This window comes from Hoplias malabaricus, chromosome 2 (genome assembly GCF_029633855.1).
Source record: "Hoplias malabaricus isolate fHopMal1 chromosome 2, fHopMal1.hap1, whole genome shotgun sequence".
Lineage (NCBI taxonomy): Eukaryota > Metazoa > Chordata > Actinopteri > Characiformes > Erythrinidae > Hoplias > Hoplias malabaricus.
In genome coordinates this window covers 22,475,917-22,496,308 of record NC_089801.1, presented here as the reverse complement: position 1 = coordinate 22,496,308, position 20,392 = coordinate 22,475,917, and the positions used below count along the sequence as shown (strand labels likewise).

The 20,392-nt window shown below is 39.3% G+C and overlaps 1 protein-coding gene across 1 annotated transcript; it reads left to right on the top strand.

Moving 5' to 3' along the window:
- Nucleotides 1–7,207: 7,207 nt before the first annotated feature.
- LOC136686205 (adapter molecule crk-like) lies at nucleotides 7,208–19,989 on the top strand. The gene is made up of 3 exons (XM_066659830.1): nucleotides 7,208–7,731; nucleotides 12,651–13,231; nucleotides 15,373–19,989. The coding sequence occupies exons 1-3, from the start codon at nucleotides 7,512–7,514 to the stop codon at nucleotides 15,505–15,507; spliced, it is 936 nt and encodes a 311-aa protein (XP_066515927.1). The 5' UTR covers nucleotides 7,208–7,511; the 3' UTR covers nucleotides 15,508–19,989.
- Nucleotides 19,990–20,392: the final 403 nt, after the last annotated feature.

The following is a 20,392-nucleotide window of genomic DNA, read 5'->3' as shown; positions in this document are numbered from 1 at the left end:
GCTCTCTAGGTAATCAGCTCACTAGGTTGTGGGACAGACCTTTAGTCTATACTTTATACGTTACTAATTAATAACAGTTTAATGCTAAGTGATTCCAAACCTCTGAATGGTAGCATGCATACCATAATATCAGTACTCTGTACTTTCTATATGCTGAAAGACATCATTGAGCTGCTAAATAAAGTTGCTGAATGTGTATGGTGTTTTATAATGTATTTACAATTCAGTGCTGATCAAAAGTCAGAGAACAATATTGTTTTATTTCCAGTCTAAATAACAGACAAAATAGAAAATAGCATACAAGCCTCAGTGTATCAGATGTGAAGATTGTTTTTCTTTATTAAAGAGTTGGTTGCATCTTCTGCCTCTCACAAGTTCATTATTCTGAGGACACCAGCTCCTCTGTTTCATTCTTTGCTGTCTGTTTCCTTTCCTCAGTAAGGGCTTCTTGAGTGGTGTACATCTTTTCAGACACAGCAGACTGCCTTGAAACACCTGTGGATTTTTTCAGGTCAAAGTAAGAGTGGGGCTTGATTTCCTCCTCTTTCTTGAAGATGAATGCTTAAAGTAGTGTTTTTTCTGTTTAGGAGTTTCCATTGTTACGAGTCCCACTTTTTCTGTGTCTTGATTATTTTTTGAAGTCCAGGAGGAGTTTTGGGCCATTTTCACTGGGAATTGATAGGTGTTCTGTGATTTTGCCCAGTACTCTATATGTTGGTAAAGAACACATTCTTTGGTTTAAAAATAAATAAACCATAAATGTAATGTGGGTTATTTTGCAAATCGCCTGCACAAGAAATCGTGTGTGAGAGAGCGAGAGAGCACGTGTAGTTGGATTAATCTAGATGGTCCTTTTTCACCTCTCTTTCTCTCTCATGCCTTCTCGCTCCACTTCTTTCTCCTTTAAATCTGCCTCTGAGGGTGTATTAGGGAACATGCAGTGTGTGCAGAGAGGATTTGAGAAATCTCATTGACTTTAAGTTTTTTGAAAAGCTGAAAGCTGGTGTCTTTAATGCTGAGAGACTTTAATGCTGAGCTGTATGGTGAAACTGCACACGCTCCCGATATGTACTGCATTCATTTCTCAAGGCTTGAGTCAAACAAAATGACTTCCTGAAGCAGCAGTCAGCTGTTTATTCTGTTATGTTGTTCTGGGGCTAAGTGAGCCGCAGCTGGTGGTTGCATGTGGTGGAAAATTGACCCCAATATAGTTTATTAGCATATAGATATATTTGATATTTGTTGTGAGATGTTTGTTTTATTGTTTTTTTTTTTTAATTACAATTGTAGTAAGCTGAATTCAGCAACACATGGACCCAAGATCATGCCCAATGCCAGTGGTCAGCTGGAGCAGTGTAAATCACTCCCAACTTGTGCTATGGAGAGGTGGTACTGTCATCCATTAGAGACTATTAACAGCAGCACAGAGTGAAATGAAATCTCAATTTAGAAGAGAGCTGCGAGTGTTGGTGTCTGCAAACATCCACCCATAGTGTAGACAGAGAGACATTCATAGCTGTAGACAGCACTGTGCTTTTACAACTGTTTACTTGATGGCTTAACATTTACACAGAACCTGAGGCTGTCATTTCCAAGACATTTTAAATTGTGGAAGTTAATATTACAATATTTCTATTACTCACTGGTGATGACGCTGCCATCTGAGTAGTTGACCTCACTCACCCTGAATTAGCAGAATGACCATCTTCTCTCATCACTCAGCATGAGGTTAGCAGTGCTGGCTTATATGACTGCAAATCAGTATCAATTTTACCTTGATTACAACTGATGAAACATTCTTTTGTTTTTGTGCTCTCATAGTTCAGTGGTGAAGCTTGTACTGTAAATAATCTCAAGTATTAAAGCTGGCATTATTTCTAATGTTGCCAAATTAATGTCAGTCTCTCTTTTAGAGCCATGCACCGTTCATATTTGGTGATGTGATTGTGTTTCCAGTGCTGAAACAGACTGATAGGATTAACTTTGGTTGCTGAAAGCTTTTGTTTTTGTCAGTTTGTGCGGTACAAGCTGCTTGAGTTGCTCGTTCGGCATCTGTGTTTAGGTTCTCCTACATGTTGCAGTTTGGATAGGGCAGATTGTTTACAGCATTTGGCAGACACTCTTATCCAGAGCGACTCACAAAAGTGCTTAGTGTTCACACAGAATGTGTATCCTAGCTAGTAGAAATAGGTTAGGGTCCAAATTCCCTCTTAGCTTAGATGCTTGTCAGAACAAGGGCTATTGCTTATACCTAGAAAGGACAAAATGTAGTAAGTTCATTCATCCATCCATTCATTGTCTGTAACCGCTTATCCAGTTCAGGGTCACGGTGGGTCCAGAGCCTACCTGGAATCATTGGCCGCAAGGCAGGAATACACCCTGGAGGGGGGCCAATCCTTCACAGGGCAACACACACACACAGGCACATTTGAGTCACCAATCCACCTACCAATGTGTGTTTTTGGACTGTGGGAGTAAACCGGAGCACCCGGAGGAAACCCACGCAGACACGGGGAGAACACACCAATTTCTCACAGACAGTCACCGGGAGCGGGAATCGAACCCACAACTTCCAGGTCCCTGGAGCTGTGTGACTGTGACACTACCTGCTGCTCCACCGTGCTGCCCTAAAATGTAGTAAGTGCAATACACAATACAATCTAGTCAGTGCTCAAACCTAGAAGGAAAAACTAGTCAGTGCTCATACCTAGAAAGAAAGGCTTTAAGTTCAGTAAGTGCAAAACATTCTGTTACGGTGAGCACTTAGATTAGTGCTTACCTAAATGGATGACAAAGGGATGGGTCTTCAGTCTGCATTTGAAGACTGCAAGGGAGTCTGTTGTTCGGACAGGCAGTGGAATTTCGATCCACAATCTGGGCGCCAGGACTGAGAAGAGTCTTGATGCTAGTCCTTTTGTGACTTTAACGATGGCATGCCAAGTCGAGCTGTACTTGAAGCTCAAAGGGCTCGAGGTGCAGTCCGACTCTTGACCATTGCCATAAAGTAGGGAGGGGCTGGTCTGTTCTTGGCTTTGTAGGCAAACATGAGAGTTTTAAACCTGATGCGGGCAGCTACAGGAAGCCAGTGAAGAGAGCACAGCAGTGGAGTGATGTGGGTGAACTTAGGAAGGTTGAAGCTGAAGATGCTTGATGGTCTGCAGTGTAAGACCAGCCAGGAGTGAATTGCAGTAGTCAAGCCTTGAAATGACTAGAGACTGGACAAGCACTTGGGCAGTCTCCTCAAAAAGAAATGGTTGGATCCACTGGATGTTGTACAGAAGGAATCCGCATGACTGAGTTAGGTTTGAGATATGGTTTGTGAACGATAGCTGGCCATCCAGAATCACACCAAGGCTCCTTGCATCTTCAGAAGAAACAGTTGAGGAGTTTTCATATAAGATAGCAAAATCTTGGTGAGTCTTGCTAAGATTGAGCTTCAGGTGGTGAGCCATCATCTAAGAAGCAATGTCAGTCAGACATGATGAGATGCGACTGGAAACATAAGTGTCAGATGGTGGGAAGGAAAGCATTAGTTGATTGTCATCAGCGTTAACAGTGGCAAGAGAAACCATGAGATTGGTAATTATATCACCAAGAGAATGGGTATACAATGAAAAGAGAAGAGGACCCAGCACAGAGCCTTGAGGGACACCAGTGGAGAGCCTGAATGGAGCGGAGGTAGATCTGTTCCATGTTACCTGGTAAGTGTGACCCTCCAGATAAGACTCAAACCATTTCCATCTGAGGACTGAAAGGAAGAGTTTGTTGTTGACTGTGTCAAAGACCACAGAAAGGTCCAGAAGAATCAGAACTGATGACAATTTGGCTGATCTTGCTGCCTGGAGCTTCTCAGCAATTACTACAAGGGCTTGGTTGGGGTCCTGGAGCTGGTTCTGGGTAAGAAAGAGGGACAATTGAGTATAGACTGCATGTTCAAGAATTTTATAGAGGAAAGGAAGGAGTGATAACGTTCTGTAGTAGCTGAAGTCGGAGGAGTCCAGAGTGGGCTTCATCAGGATGGGAGCCACCCTGGTGATCTTGAAACTTGACCAGAAGACAGTACATGAACATACAGTGGGGGACATTAAACAACAAAATAATAAATGAATTTGTTTGATATAGGCAAGATTACGTTGTTTAGATTTTCTGGATATCAATTTCAATTCATTTTCGATTAATTGCCAAAACGCAGATGCTAGTCAATGTTGGCATTTGTTAATAGTCACAAATTTTGCGAAGTTTGTGTACTCCATTTGCAGATGCTTGAAGCTTAAATTATTCTTCACATTCCCGGTTTAGAGGCTTTATGCGCTTGAGGGAGTTCTATTGGGTGAAATTGGCAGTGACTAAATTGACGAGAAAATTGGGTTAAAAATGTTTTTACTAAAGTGGCTAAATGGATCAATTTGCTATAATATGCATTAAAGCATCCAATAATCAGTCTTGGAAGAAGGCTAAAAGCATCAAGTCTCAGAGGGAATACGTTGCCTGTCTGTCACCATAGGAATGTGTGTGTTTGTGTGTGTACAGGAGCCGCCACTTCATCATTAGCACCTCCACGCTAAGCTTCTGTGACAGTGAAGCAGCCGCAGAGGGAGCAGGACGGCGGCCTGTTAGCCATGACAGAAAATCTGTGCGGTTAGTGATGAGCGTCTGAGGCAGCCAGGCTCTCCCCATCAATCTTAAAATCCCGGGCCAGACTCACTAATGAGCCACTGGAAAAATCACTGATCTGTTCAACTTAATCAGCTCTCGCGAGTCCATAACAACAAGCCATTCTTCTTCCCGACTTTCATGTTAACAATCCTGAGAGCAGGTGACATTCTATGATCTACAGCGTCTAAAAACTTGTTGTCCAAATAAAGCACGGGCATATATGGGATATAATCTGAAAGCAACACCTTCCATAAACATTAACACTAACAAAGTTGTGAAATAGGCCTTAAAGTAGTAATGCAATTGTATTTAGTTATAAAAAGAAAATCCAAGAAAGTCCCTTTTAAGCATGGATGAGTCTCAAGGCTCATAATGTTATGTGCCAGTGAATAATCCTGCTGTTCAGGAGCGATGTTCCTCAAAAAACAACTGCAAGGATGTTATGTACTTCTGAGCAGGAAATAAAGTGATTCAGGGAATCCAGAGAAGTATTTGTGCATAAATAGCAAAGACAAAAACCACAGCTGAATGTCTTTGACCTTTGATACCTCAGACAGCATAGCATTAAAAATCTTTATGCTCCTCTGCTGCATATTGCCACATGGGGATGGAGATTTGCATCTACGAATCCATATTAAGACTATAACAATATGCACAGTAGAAGCTATTTGTCAACAGTGTCCTGAAATATCTCACACTTTGGGCTCATACCTGTCTGAAATTGACTGATGCATGGTGGGCCTTCCAGACTTCTCCAGGCCAAAGAAGAAAAAATCCATCCAGAGGTCCATTATAATTTTAACATGACTTAAATTTACTGACTCTTCCTCCAGTGAAAATCATGTGCTTTTACATTAGACGATGTATAATGAGAGAAGAAAGCAGTCAATGCCATGGCTAAGCGTTTTTGCTTTGAATATTCTATGACCAAAGACAGTCTCAAATGGGCGGATTCAGACAGCCAGGGTTTCTTAGTTCACAAACCTAAAGAACCAACAGCATGTATTTGGGTTTTCAAGATGCAGATAATCAGGCTAAGATTATCTAAGAGAACATAGATCCAGGAACTAACTGCATATTCCTAAATCTACTGAATGACGGCAAAGAGTTATATCTAAGCCACTTGTAAGGCATTGGGGAATTTCTGTTCTTGGAAATAACTTCTAACCATGTCATTTTTTCTGGGCTTAATAGATGACTGGAGGGTTACTTTTAATTGAAACGCTTCGTTCATTAATAAATCACTAATGAATAGTTTTAGATACAGTCCAAACAGCAATGCATCTCCAACCCTCCATTGACCTCCCCCCAAAGGAGCCCATTATAAAGTGTCCAGGGGGCTCAAAATTCCTAACAGAGCTGGTGGTCTGTAGTATCAAACTTTTCTGGAGGATTCTCCACTCTATGACAGATACAAACTATCTTTATGACAGTGTGGTAAAAGTGTGGATAAAGCTGGGATGCACGATACAATGGATTTATTGTCATATTCACAGTGAGCAGGAAAATGCAGTAAACAATGCAATTCTATGTAAAAATACATACATTTGATTTCAGATATGAATACTTCCGTTAGAGACAAACTGTTAAAACAGACCAAGTTTAATCTTAAAACTAGCCTAAACGGTTCAAGTTACTTATTTATCACTGGCATTGCAGTCAAAACTAGGCATAACCGTAGTAGAACAACAAACATCTATGGAGGTAAGCCATCCCTTACAAAAAAAAAAAAAAAAAAGATATAGTTGCACTACAGATGTATTTTCAATTTGATTCTTATGAGTTTTTGTAATAAATCCAGACAATAACTTTAGTTTCCAACAGCGCCCTATGATTACTATAAGGCAGTAATACAGGAATAATATGAAGCAGTGAAAAAGAAATGTTAAACAGCCCTGTAGAATTCTACAAACATTTTTGGGGTATTAAAAGATATGAGGTATTTTGAAGAGGTCAAAATAATGTAAATTAAATGAATTAGAAGTTGTGTAGAAAACACCAAATCAAGCCAGACAGTAATACAGTGTTATTTGATTATACAATATCGCCCCCTCCAGACTTAACCCGAGGACTGCAACCATTCAAATAAACTATAATGTATGCTGGTTTCCCAGACTTAAATTAAGCCTAATCTCAGACTAAAAGCAGAAATGTTATTTTTTAAGTGTGATTTGCCACAGCCTTTGCAATTTATTCTAAGACAACTCCAGCCCCGCGAAACCAGTCCTAAGTCTATGAAAATCTGTTGACACATGCTTCTTCGACATTAAGATGGATTTAAGAGTATTCATTCATAAAATGTTTGAGCCAGTGCGATTATATTTTATAGGAATGTACTGTCTTTGTTTATCGAAGCAACGATGAAAATGTTAACTATAAAACGTGTATACATTAGAAAAAAATAGACGAATGGGAAGAATTGAGAGCAAATAAAACAAGAATAAAAATGATAATGATAATAAAATAAATGAAATATAATTCTGTATTTTACTGGCGGCTGCGTCGGCCTGGGTGTGTCCGGTATGTAGCGGGTTAATTTTCAAACCAAAAGTCCCTACCTCACTTCCGGCCGATGAGGTCAATAATTCTTGGAGCAGCCGCCATTTCAGTGCGGAGTTGCGGGCGCTAAGGAGCGGAGAAAATCGGAGGAAATCAGTGGAGACAGTAGACGTTTGCTACTTTAGAAAGTGTCGGTTTGTGGAGGGTTTTCAGTGGAGTTTGTGGCGGCAGGATTAGAGCTTTGTGTCCGCGGCAGCGGGGCTTTTCTCCCCGAGCCTTTTCTCCTCCAAAGTTTTTGTATGAAGTTGCGGTGAAGCGGAGGGGCAAGAGGAGCCTCGCCGAGCAACAGCGTAGCCATGGCTGGGCACTTTGACGCCGAAGACCGTGGGAGTTGGTACTGGGGCAAAATCAGCAGAAAAGACGCGGTGGCGCTGCTGCAGGGCCAGAGACACGGAGTGTTTTTAGTCCGAGACTCGACCACCATCCGCGGCGACTATGTGCTCTCCGTATCCGAAAATTCCAAAGTCTCCCATTATATCATCAACAGCATCAACAACAACCGCCAGTCCGGATCAGGTACACGCCGATCTCACTACGCGGTGTTGTTGCAGAATGAACGAGTCTGGGCTCATTAGAAAGGGTAGAACAAACTCCGAACATTACCTAAGCTAAAGCAGGTCGAGTTCCAAATGCCTCCCTCGTCTCTGCTCACTATTGAGTGCACTTTGCAGGCCACAGGTTTGGCTTCACGGATTAATTGAACATGATTTTTAAAATCAAGAACTAAGATTTAATTCCTGTTTGTCATTTTGTGTACAGTATTGTCTTAACCGCTGAATCAGTTTTTTTAAATAAAGCAGGCTTCATCAGTTAGCCCCCTAACTTATGGCCAAACTTGACGACTGTCCAGTAGCAATCCCATCATTCCACATCTGATCCCACTGGACAGACTTGAATTTGGGTTTAAGTTACCGGGCTGAACTGAGAAATCCTGCTTTGTGGAATACCCCTCAAGTTTAATTCAGTAAATTGAAGTTCACCTAAAACACAATATGAATGAACTGTCCTCAAGTCTTAATTAATATTTTTGAAAAATAACTTTTTAAATCACAATAGCAAAATTTCTCAGAACAGTCGCAACTCGTCTCTCGATTAAAATGAAATATTTAACAGTTTTTCCAGGAACAAATCCCCGGTATAATTGTTCAACTCGATGTTCTAATTTAAAAAAATATTCTATACGATATACAAGGTCCTGTTTGGGAGTAGAAGCCCTAGATTTGTGGCCTGTATAGCGCACTACACAGGGAGCAGGTGGTCATTTGAGACGCAGCTCAGTCTCACGGACATAACGATGACTTTCAAGCACTACTTTTGAGTTGTAAATTGGATTTTAATTTGAGAAGAAATTAACAGACTTAATGTCCGTGTTGTGCATTTTAATGCGCCCTCCATCTTTTATCTGAAGTTTTCCAGCTATTGATAGTTTAATAAGTACAATTTAGCCAGTTAGCTTGGCCAGATAAAGTTTGCCTTAGCTGTAGTCTGAGTTCATTTAAAGTCCTTGGCGTGTTTAATAGCACACACAGCCCTGAAAACCAAATCAGATGTATCCAGTACAACTTTGTTAGGTAAACATTTAAACCTCTAAGATTCGTATCTTTACATTTTTCTTATAGCAATTTAGCTTCAGTCCGTGAGTGATTAACTCTACGTTTTAAAGTTAAGTTTGTGTTCAGGCTTTTCGTTTTGGCCTTTTTTTAAAGCCCAAAAATTCAGCACATGTTTTTAAGTGGAAAAATATATTTCTTGTTAAAATGTTTACACTTAGCCCCTGTAAAAGTTAAAGTTGGTGTCCACTCCTAAACCCAACGTGGCTGTTTAAAGGGGTGTGGACAGAGTGAGTATTAGTCATTTTAATACCCCCCTTCAACTCTGAAACACTAAGGACACTGGAAAACTCATCGTTTTATGAGGGTAGCTGTATAAAGCAGACAGAACTACAGATAAAACTGATTTGCTTTTTCCTTTTCTGAAGGTTATTTACTCTGTGTCTGAATTAGAATCAAAGGATTGTTTCTGAGCACTTCTTATTGCTGTTAGTCCTGGGTTTGTTGTGATGCCCCTTGTTACAGTAATGAATGAGTAATGAACACAGATCTGGTGTATTAATGAAACCAGTGACATGCTTTAGTCAAAATACTACAAGGATCAAGCCTCACAGCAGTGTTTTCCGTCTGTCTAAATAGACATGTACAGAATGGCCGATTTCTATGCCTGTGCCTTTTAAGTGAAAACAAGCTGGTGTTGACCCCAAACTGAGCACACAGCAGTTACAAAAACGAGAGCAGAAACATTATTATTATTATTATTATTATTATTTATTTTTTTTTTTTTCTGGAGGGTGACTTTACAGTTCTACTTTGCCTAATCATGCACATTGATTTTGGATGAACAAATCAATTTTTGAATAGTTTTGTAATTCACCTTTTTATATTAAGTTAAAATAAAAATTAGCGCAACGCGACAACTCTTAGACTAATGTTGAAACCGAGAGATTCGGGTGAAAGTGGCTTGTCTGTGAAATCGCAGCACAGAAAAAAAAGAAGTCTAAAGTTAAGGTAATGTGCTGAAGGGAAATCTAATTTAAGCAAATTTAATTCTGAATCACTTTGGTGTTCAGATATACGCATTAGATTAAGAGCAGAGAAGTGTGTTTTATTTGTATAACACTTAAATCTAGTAAAGCCAAATGTGTAAAACCTCATATTTATAGGAATAGTCAAATGAACCATTTGATCCCTGCACTTTAGCTCACCAGGGGCAGAGGAAGTTAATGCGAATAACAGAACTCTTTGGTTCAAATCTTGATGGTTATTTACTCAGTTTTCTGCTTAAAATAGTCTTCCTCTTTTGATGAAAAGTTATTTAGAGCTATATGTTTATTAAAATAATAGGAAAAAATTAGAAACATTTAGTTTTTTTTTTCAGCTAGCTAAGGCAGCACAGTTAGTCTACTTACAGCCTTTATCTTTTGTGTATAATAATTATAATTTAACATAGTGCAATGCTTTAGAGTTCTGCAAAAACTGAAGGGCATTATACAGTTTTCTCCTGCATTTTTCCTCCTAACATAAGAAACACTTAGATACTGAATATAACATTTGAATCCTGACACATGGGATAGTTAACCCATGTTCTCTGGTTCACAATAACTGCCTTACTATAACCTGCATATGAACAACTCTTTATTTAGTTCTTATCTAAGTCTGTAAGTTTATATAACTTAATGAAAGGCTGTCGGTGGGGTGGAGAAGTGGAATTTCCCGGCGGAACTGAAAGGTGTTTGACACAGAGTGTCTAGGAATGAATGGGCTGGGTGACACACACTAAGGATGACTGTTCAGTATGGTGTTTGTGGAATGTGTGTAATCCTGTGCCTTGTCCGTCTCCCTCTCCCTCCATCCCCCCAGCCCGTCTCATGCGCATGCACTCGCACTCACTCAGTCACTCATTCACACAGCTGGATCCTGGAAGGGCAGGTTCCTTCTAGTTGCAAGTGGACACAAGCTGTTGTCACATTTTCCTTTAGTTCTCAGGCTCCGTTCACACTCACCATTAACACGTGTCATCCAATCAGGAGTGACAGCCAAAACAGATAGCCGTTCACACCTGGGACTTAAATGTGTCTCCCGTGACCACCTGTGAACGGTTTTCTCTCTTCATTCTCGTTGGTGGAGGAGGAGTGTGACAGTGTGAATGTCCTAGAAACACTTGAATAACTCCTATGAGTTTTTGTCCTTGAAACATAATAAACACACTCTCAAACTCTAAACAGTCTACTTTTCAACTATATACAGGGAAAACTAATATATTTCTCTTAGAACTACCTAAAATACAAGTTACAAGAGGCATATCTCACACACACACACACAAATTACAGCTTAAACTTGGTTTATTGGGAAAAACAGCTTGTGCAGAGAAGCGATTGGTGTGGCCGGTGCTTATTGCTTAATGAGACGCCTCCAGATTTATGTGCAATCACTCTACAGGAATTGTGTGGCCGTAGACATTTCTGACCCCATTCACACCTGTCATTAACATGCATTTTTTGTGATCCAATCGTAAGTGTTCAGCAAAAATACAGGTGTGACTTGAGGTGGTCAGAGACACGTTTGTGTCCGCATGAGAGACAGGCCTCTTAAATAATTTATTTCTCTTGCAACATTCTAAAAATATACACCTTTAAACCTATATATAGTTGAAAAGAAGACCATTAGGGTTCCTCTGTATGTGTTTTTAGGACAAATACGTGCTATCTAAGTGTTTTTGTGAAATTACTGTTTAATCCCTCCTCCGGTGAGAATGCCCAATTACAAGCGGTCACTGGAGATGCATATTAATGCCAGGTATGAAGGAGGCCTGAGTCACCTCTCTTACTTATTAGTAATGTCTGGTACGTCAGTAACAGGAAAAGGTATGATCTGTGTTGCCACAAATAAACTTGCTGTCAAGCAGGGACAAATTGCTCATGTATGACCAAATTGCTCATGTCAGTGGAAGTCGATGATTTGTATGTTGTTAGGTTTTGTGCATTCGCGCTTGGTGTTTTATTTATTCGGGGTTAAGGAATGCAGAAATGTTTTTGTTGTTTACGGCACCGTTCAAGATGGTGCTTGCTGAAGGGGGATTCCTATTTTAGCATTTTTCCCTGATGATGCTTTTTCTTGGTTTGAGCTGTAGGATGCATTGAATCAGTGTATAAAGAAACAATAGGTAAGATTTGGGTTTGTTAGTTTCCTCTGGCTCCCCACTGTATAATTAATTCATTTTTACAGCACTATACTGAAATCAATGAGGAGTGGGATGGAGGGTGTTGGTTTCCTACCCTTCTCTAAAAAGTTAGGTTTCATAGATTCTGCAGTGCAGATTAGCCACAACAGAACATCTGTTCTCCCTGTTACAGGTCAGTGAAGTTTCACAATGATTTTGAAGCTGTAATTTTAAGGTAAAATATTATGTAGTATACATTTTTAGAGCATTGGGCCCCTAGCGCCAATTAATGTAGTAGAGTAGTATTGATATACCCAATTTGGTTCATGAATGGTATATTATTGCTTTATTTATTTCCCTCATTTTCTTTGTGTGGGTTTTTTATTTTATTTTATTTTATTTATTTATTTTGCAGTTTTGTCACCAGTTATTACTTGTCTCCAATTCCCCTGTCAGTGGGTCTTCCTTAGTCACACATGGTCACCAGTGTCAGGAGTCTGGGGGTGAACACGTGCCTCTTCAGAGACATGAGGCAAACCCACCACTTCTTTTCTAACTGCCACCACAACTAAACAGCTTAAGGCTCCAGAGAACAATTCAGACTGCCCAGATCTGTCACATCAACTGACAGGCACCATCGGAGATGAGGTGTTAGAGTATGGAAAATGTATGCACTATGGAAATCTGTGTGTGAAACTGATGCATGCTCTGTCTCTGTTCAGGTTTGATGGCTTCACGCTTTCGTATCGGAGACCAGGAGTTTGACACACTTCCAGGTCTGCTGGAGTTCTACAAGATCCACTACCTGGACACCACCACGCTCATCGAGCCCATCAACAGAGCCAAGCATGCCAGCTTCATCAGCACTGCCCCTCCGGGTGTCCCCCAGAAATCAGAGGACGCAGAGTATGTGCGTGCCCTCTTCGACTTCCCGGGAAACGATGAGGAGGACCTACCATTCCGAAAGGGCGATGTGTTGCGTGTGTTGGAGAAGCCTGAAGAACAGTGGTGGAATGCCCAGAACAGCGAAGGGCGTGCTGGAATGATTCCCGTCCCCTATGTGGAGAGGTACAGGCCTCCTTCACCCACCTCCACAGGGGGCGCTCCTGTGGGTCAGGTGGGCCTGGGGACATCCACAGTGGGAGCGCTGGACAGCACTGTAGCTCCAGTCCCCACAAAGTTGGACTACGCCCAGCCTGTGGTCAACACTCCTCTACCCAACCTGCAGAATGGGCCTGTGTTTGCCAGAGCCATCCAGAAGAGAGTTCCCAATGCCTACGACAAAACGGCCCTCGCTCTAGAGGTATGGAAAGGTGGTCTTTTCAGCAGTTTGCCAGTGGAAAACAGTGGTCTTGCTTCTTTACTAGGATTTGGCAGTATGGCTAAAATATACCCAAGTATGACAAGAAATTCTCTATTTAAAATTGTCACAATTTATTAAACATCTGCCTGGAGTGGTGCAACTGATCAATAAAGCAGTGTTTTGTGGTAATGTGGTATTTATACTGGGCCTAGTATCTGCACTTTTTGTTAGTAATAATAATAATAATATACATAAGATTTATAAAGGGTGTTTCATAAAGTATGTAGTTTTTAAAAATGCAATAAATCAGCCAAAATCGAAGCAAAATTCAAATTTTTTTATTTAATTTCTTTTAACATATGCTTCAATTTAGTAATGAAAAATGATATCGAGCATATGACCACCTCCACTCTCTCTGCAGGCAGTCATTGTATCATTGAGATTAGCGATAACTCTTTTTATCGTCCTCTTGTTGTCTAGTCAAAATCCAATCAGCGAACCTTCGCCGTTTTGCATGATATGCTGGTTTGAGCTCTTGTCTCAACTGAATCTTGTAGGGATGCATATGAAGATCTTTTTTCAGTATTCGATGCACAGATGTTGACATACCCAGCTGTTGTGAATGATGGTGAGGCGACTTCATGGGGCTCACTTTCACACTGTCTTGCACTACCGCAATGTTTCGTTGCATTCAAACATTATGGTTTCGATGCTATTTTCTGGTTGCAACTGACCCAGATTCTTCGAACTTCTGTACCAACCTCGAAACTGTTGTTGCGGTAGGGGCATTGCCACATCCAAAGATTGCGTGAAGTGTATGGACAGTCTTCAAACAAAAAAATCCTGTGAAATTAAAAAAAAAAAATGCGTACTTTATGGAACACCGTTTATGTCAAATTTAATGCTGAACCGAGGTGGCTTTGAAATTACTTTTAAGAACTTGGGTGACAGAAATAAAGTGCTGCACCATTTTTAAAAAATGAAAATTTGGAAGCTTAGCTTCAAAGTCCTCCTACCCTGCAGTGATCTCATGTCATCAACTGGAGGATTAAATCAAGAGCCTCCTTTATCAAGCAAAAAATAAACCAGGAACACAATGTGCTGTGTTTTATTTTTATTTATATATATATATATATATATATATATATATATATATATATATATATATATAATATGAGAGGAAGAAATGTGCCTTCTGCTTAATTGACCAGATGCAGTTTTCCCCATGTTCCAGACGGGCACACGCTGTGTTGTAATCTGCTTCTTTCTCCTGTCTTAAATTTTATGCCATTGTCTGTGGCCAGTTCCATACCATTTTTCTAAGTCAGTACTGTGTATGTGTGATATATTGTCCTGCGTGATACTGGGTTTTGCAGAACCTCCACAGAAGGACTTTATAACAAATACAGTGTTTATTTCCTGTGCTGTGAAGATAATGTAATCCAACATGGAAATAATTTTGTGCAAAATAATATCAGCCCATCTTGATAGTGTTGATGGTTTTATTTAGTAAGTAGCTGCATTTGTATATGGTATATCCTAACCACAACATTCTGGTATATTCAGTAGAGATTTAAAAAAAATAGTCTTACAAGTCACTATTTGTCCCAATTTAAAGTTTTAAAGTGAGTTTCACAATTGTAAAAATATTGTTTCACACTTTAATTTTGAAACTGAGCTGTGTTTTGCTGCGTTTTGAAATTTTGCATATATCCATCCAATATCTAATATCAGCTAATGTTATTGCAAGAATATCTGAAAAAATAGTAAATCAGAGCAGTGCAAGAAATTGGTGTCCTGTGGGCACAGATGTGCTGAAGTTATTCAAGCAAGGGCCTCTAAATTATGATTACAGCTTTTTTGGTCATTGATATGATAAACATACACTTCACCTACATTCTTTCTGTTCCTATTAGCGTAATTGGAAGTAAACGTAATTGGAAGTTTTTTTCATTTTTTTGTAGTTCTATACGTAATTCTGTTTGCATGAAATTATCAGTGCAAATGTCAGCTTGCATATTTATTAATGTAAAGAAATAGTGTATTTATGGCTAATAGTTATTGCTAGTGCATATGGTCTTCATTGAGCAGTGACAGCATGACGTTTTTCCCCTAACTGATGTCTGTGTGTGTGTGTACAGGTGGGCGACATAGTGACGGTGACGAAGATCAACGTGAACGGTCAGTGGGAGGGAGAGTGCAAAGGCAAGAAAGGCCATTTCCCCTTCACACACGTCCGCCTGCTTGATCAGCAACAGCCTGAGGACGAAAGCTGAGGCACACATGCATTTGCTCTCTCACAAACTCAAACACACCGCAGTTCTCCACGCTCTGTGATGAGTGTTAGACTCATTGCATCCATACAAATTTGCTCAAGCTAAAACATGTCTATCCTGGGTTTTTGTCCACATCAGTGTTCTGATCAACTGCGCCAGCATCATCTTATGTCGACACTAACAGATTTAGGCCTGCAGTTATTTTTTCCCTAGTTGTGCACAATTCCATATAACTATAGTGTAGATTTTACATACACCTGCCCTACAAAGGACCATAAACTTCAACATGATGTGCTGAAAATCCAGCACCTTGCAGTGTTCCCTCTCTTTTATGACTGTCTGAAAGCCATTGGAGCAAGAAATCTAAGAACGAGAGGGTGGGAAATGCCTTCTGACTGCTGACAGAAAAAGAAGAGAGAGCACTACATCTGTCTCTCATCCCATAGACTGGCTAGAATTGAACTGCCCTCCTCTGGATGTCTTCAGTGCCCTTTTTTTGGGTCAGACAAACACTACCAGTCAAGCTCCAGTTCTCCTTTTGTACTGAGATGGAAAATATTATAATAAAACAAAGACATATTATATATTATATATTCCATGCTAAATTTAATGCCAATTATGTTTTTGTATTTTACCCTGTGTATGATGCCTGCTGGTAATTGCATTTCCAGATGATCTGTTCTCTAACGTTGACTGAAACTAGGAGCCCCCACTAAAGGAAAAGAAAATTCCTTAGGAGACACTGGGAGTCAAAGATCTGGTATTTTCATTCTCCCAGGGAGGCGTATGAGAGAGGACCTTCAATACTGACTGAAAGACAAGGAAGGGGAAAAAACATCCACTTTCCATTCCCCTCCCAAACCCCCGTCCTCTGTTTCCCCTTTGTGTATGTTTGCCTTCTTCCAGTCTCCCGTGCCAAAGATGCACAACTCGTCCACATCACTGCCTTGTTTATTTTTCCTGTGTGAATCAAATACTGTTGCGCTTTTCCATCTAAATCCACATACACGCTCCAATAGGACACACCTTCCTAACAGCCCACTTATAACAAACTATGCTCGTCCCATCTGATAGAAAAAAATGCAGTGCCACGGATTGCCAGCATTATATTATTTATTTACAATAGCTAATATTTGCCAAACAAAAGTGGGTGTAGTTTTAAACCAGAATTGAGTGCGTGTGTGGTGCTTAAAGTGGGTGAACTTACTTACGGAAGTGGATTATACACTAAGCATAAGCCTAAGTGTTATTAGCAAGCTTGGAGAATACAATTTAAACAGCCAATTAGCATTCCGTATGTCAGAATAAAAGATTCTAATTGGCTCAACAATGCTAATAATGACTGATAATGAAATTTAATACGGAACAAAAAAAGAATGTTTCCAAGTTCCGCATTACTGAGTTAAATCTATAAATGCATTGGACATCTTACTGTAGTTACCATGAAGACCAGTATAATTTATTCTCTTTTACTCTTGTTGCTGTCTGTGTCCATAAGCCTAGGTTGGTGTATGAATCCAAAGGGAGTTAAAACAGATGGACACAGACAGGTGGGGACTGCAGGGTGTCTCCAGTGTCCTGTCCCGTCATTCTCTATACTCTAGCTGAGGTTACGGTGACAGCAGTGATTGGCAGATGATCTTGCGTAATGCCTTGTCAAAGGTGAAACGGAGCCATGTTGTCTGTGAAAGCATTCCAGGCCCTCTGCCTGTCAATCATGAGTTTCATCAGCTGGACAGGTCAGGATTTTAGTAAGGATTAGGCAGGCTAGTAACTGGTCCTACTCTAGTAACTTCTCTTACTCTTATGATGTTTTCAAAAGCCCCATTCAACCAAATGGAAATGTTGTAATAAGAAATCAACTACAGAAAACAAAGTTTAAAATATTACACTAGCGATCTAGAGTCTTGTAGGGGGGGGGGGATAGGTTTAAAACAGTAGTGAATTTTTTTTGCACTTCACATTTGAAATCACAAAAATACAACACGGCTGTTCTGACCTTATTAGCTTTTAACACACCATTTGTATTTGAACTAATGTAATGCACTGTAAACAAGGGAAGGGTGTGAACACTTGAGTCCTTGGGAAACCCTTTGTTGTTCAATGTTGTACTCGTAAGCCTTAGTGTTACTCCAGTTTTTAATATCACCCAAATGTCTTTCCCAGTGGTAAACTGAATTGTAGTTAATTAACTTGAAATACAAGAAACGTGAGCTGTACACTACATTTGTAAAGAATATACCAGGGGTTTTATCTGCATTTGTAATGTTTGTCCAATTTCACACAATAGCTACTATATAACATCAGTTATTTGTTGCTTTGTGCCAAGGAGCTTCTGACAAAATTTCAATTGACATCCAGTGATCTTCCTTGCTGTAAACTTGAAGAATTTCTGGATGTTTTTACAAGTTTCTTCTTGTCGTTCACTATGATTGAGATGATGGGATAGTGTGACAAATAAAAACAGATGCACGTGAGATGTTCTTAGATAATTAATTAAAATTTGATGCCATAAAAAGTGAATAACCAAAAATGAAACATGAAATGCTTACAGCACCTTTAAGTCTAAAAGAGTTCAGGCTGAACGCTTCAAAGAAGCTGTGTCGATGGAGTCTGCATTCTCTGAAAATAGGATGATCGTTTTGTTTGATAAATATTTCATATTATTCTTTCATTTCAATTTACTTTACTCTTTGCAAATGTTTTACAACTTCCATTGACCCTCTACTGATGACGGTGTACATTTCTTTATTTCTTTTCTATGTGCTGTTTAAATTCATAACACTACAGAGTTCTCTTCACAGCAATGAAATGAAAGCATTGTGTTGTAAAGACCAGGGACTATCAAGAAGCCAGGGAGACTGATTTAATGAAATTGTAAACTCCTTTAAAGGATTTAACAAAAATTAGGGGTTTCTAGAGATGGTTTTAACACATTTACCATAAATTTATATATGTATTTTGATAAATGTCCCTGGCCAAAGAAAAAGAGCAACTCGCATGGATTACGCAGTTGTTTCCATTACACTCCTCGTGCATGTTCCTGTATGCTTCTTGGCGTAAAAAACACTGTTTGTAACCCAAGCTGCTGTCATCCTTTTCTTTCTCTAGCCTTATCTCATTGGGCTGTGTGTGCAGTGTAATGAAGGGAAAAAAGGGGCAAAAACTGTACAAAAGAATGAATGACTTGAATTGGAGACCAGTGGAGAAAAAGAGACTTCCATTATCCCTCAGACAGTAACTGCATTCACTGACTGACCTTGGCACTTTCTTAAGAGTGTAAAAAAAAAAAAACTGACAGAGACGCTTTGGGAAACTGTACACAGTGTGTACTTATATTCTGTGGACTAAGTCTTTATAAATTAACATTATTTTTGTTTGTATAGCATAGGACCAGCCATCCTTGTGCTTCCAAAAAGTCTGACTGACTCTGTCTCAATATGCATTCAAAAATGACATTAAATTGTGTACTTGATGCAGGTCATGCGATCAATTGGGATCATTGTATTTACATTAGGGGTGTCACTATCAATAAATTTACCAATTATTTTGACTAATAAGTTGTTTCTTACTTTAGAAAAGAAACTAGGGCTCCACTATATGGGTACCTTCATGTATCAGTAAATGAAACTGAATGCTTGCCATTTTTATAACCATAACTGGGTTTTTTGGCCTGTCATTTCATTCACATATATCACTATAAAGCTTTGCTCACTGTGGAAAACTTCCCTTTTTAGGTAACATAAGAACTACACCAAGGATTACTATTTCCATTAGCACATGTATGGGAATCTTGGTGTAACATTGGTGCCAAGCTAGTGGCGAATGTACATTCAGTTGTCACACAGGCGTTTAATACTACTTAAGCCAGATATGCTTACATGTAGATATTTCAAACATTTGAAACTTGCAGCAGCGGTATGTTCTGTACTTTGTTTGAGGCAGTTGAATCAGGCCCCAGTAAAGCCTAAATATTAATGGGTGAGCCCTGTCTGCCAAGCTTCAGAAAAAGATAACATTTTACTTCAGATACATGTAATTTTTAAACAGCAAACATTTAAATGTATTTTTCATACATGCAACACACACTTTTTTTCTTCTCTATTCACATCCAATCCACTATTTTGTCATTTCTAGAATTCTGAAGCTGGTAAAGGTAATTAACTTTCATGATGATCATACTTTTTTTTTTTTTAAGTCTATTCACTTTGGAAATTTATTTTGCAATCGTCAAAACATTAGTTCTCTCCATGGTGAATCATGAGCACCTTACATCCTTACATCTTGTTTCTTCATTTCATTTATGTCTTTGTCAGGGTTTTGTGTTTTTTAAATATTGTTTTCTACCCCAAATATTCCTCTCTTCCATATTCCTCAGGTTGAAGGAAGACTGAAGAGTGGGCAAAGATTCTGATACGTGCCATTGTATCATAACTGTCACATTTTTACAAGGCATGTAATGTGTTAATATACTTAGTAAATAAAAGCATATTAGTGAAAAACGTGTTTTTGTATATTTCTTTCACTTGGAATGCCAAAGTAATCACCTTCTTAGAATACTGAATTTAAAATACTACATAATTTGTTTACTTTCAAAAATGAATCATTTCTGGATAATAGTATTTATGATTAATGTACAGTTATTGACAGAGATGATACATTTGAGAACATTTTTTTAGACTAGTAACAGGTGTTGTATCATAATGGCTAGCCAACATCCAGGCTACAGGCACGAGCATATCTGCTATTAGAACAAAATATACTTATTTTTTACATTTTATTCTGCAATTGGAATCGAGACTGTTCTCCAGAGATTTGGTTTCAAGGCCCATGCAGATGCTCAGCTCCAGAATATAAAATGCCACAGTATTTGCATATAACCTGT

Excerpts from the sequence above, each read along its gene's own strand:
- LOC136686205 (XM_066659830.1), top strand. The coding sequence starts at position 7,512 with ATGGCTGGGCACTTTGACGCCGAAGACCGTGGGAGTTGGTACTGGGGC. Across the intron at positions 7,732-12,650 it reads CAACCGCCAGTCCGGATCAG|GTTTGATGGCTTCACGCTTT; the intron begins GTACACGCCGAT and ends GTCTCTGTTCAG. Across the intron at positions 13,232-15,372 it reads AAACGGCCCTCGCTCTAGAG|GTGGGCGACATAGTGACGGT; the intron begins GTATGGAAAGGT and ends GTGTGTGTACAG.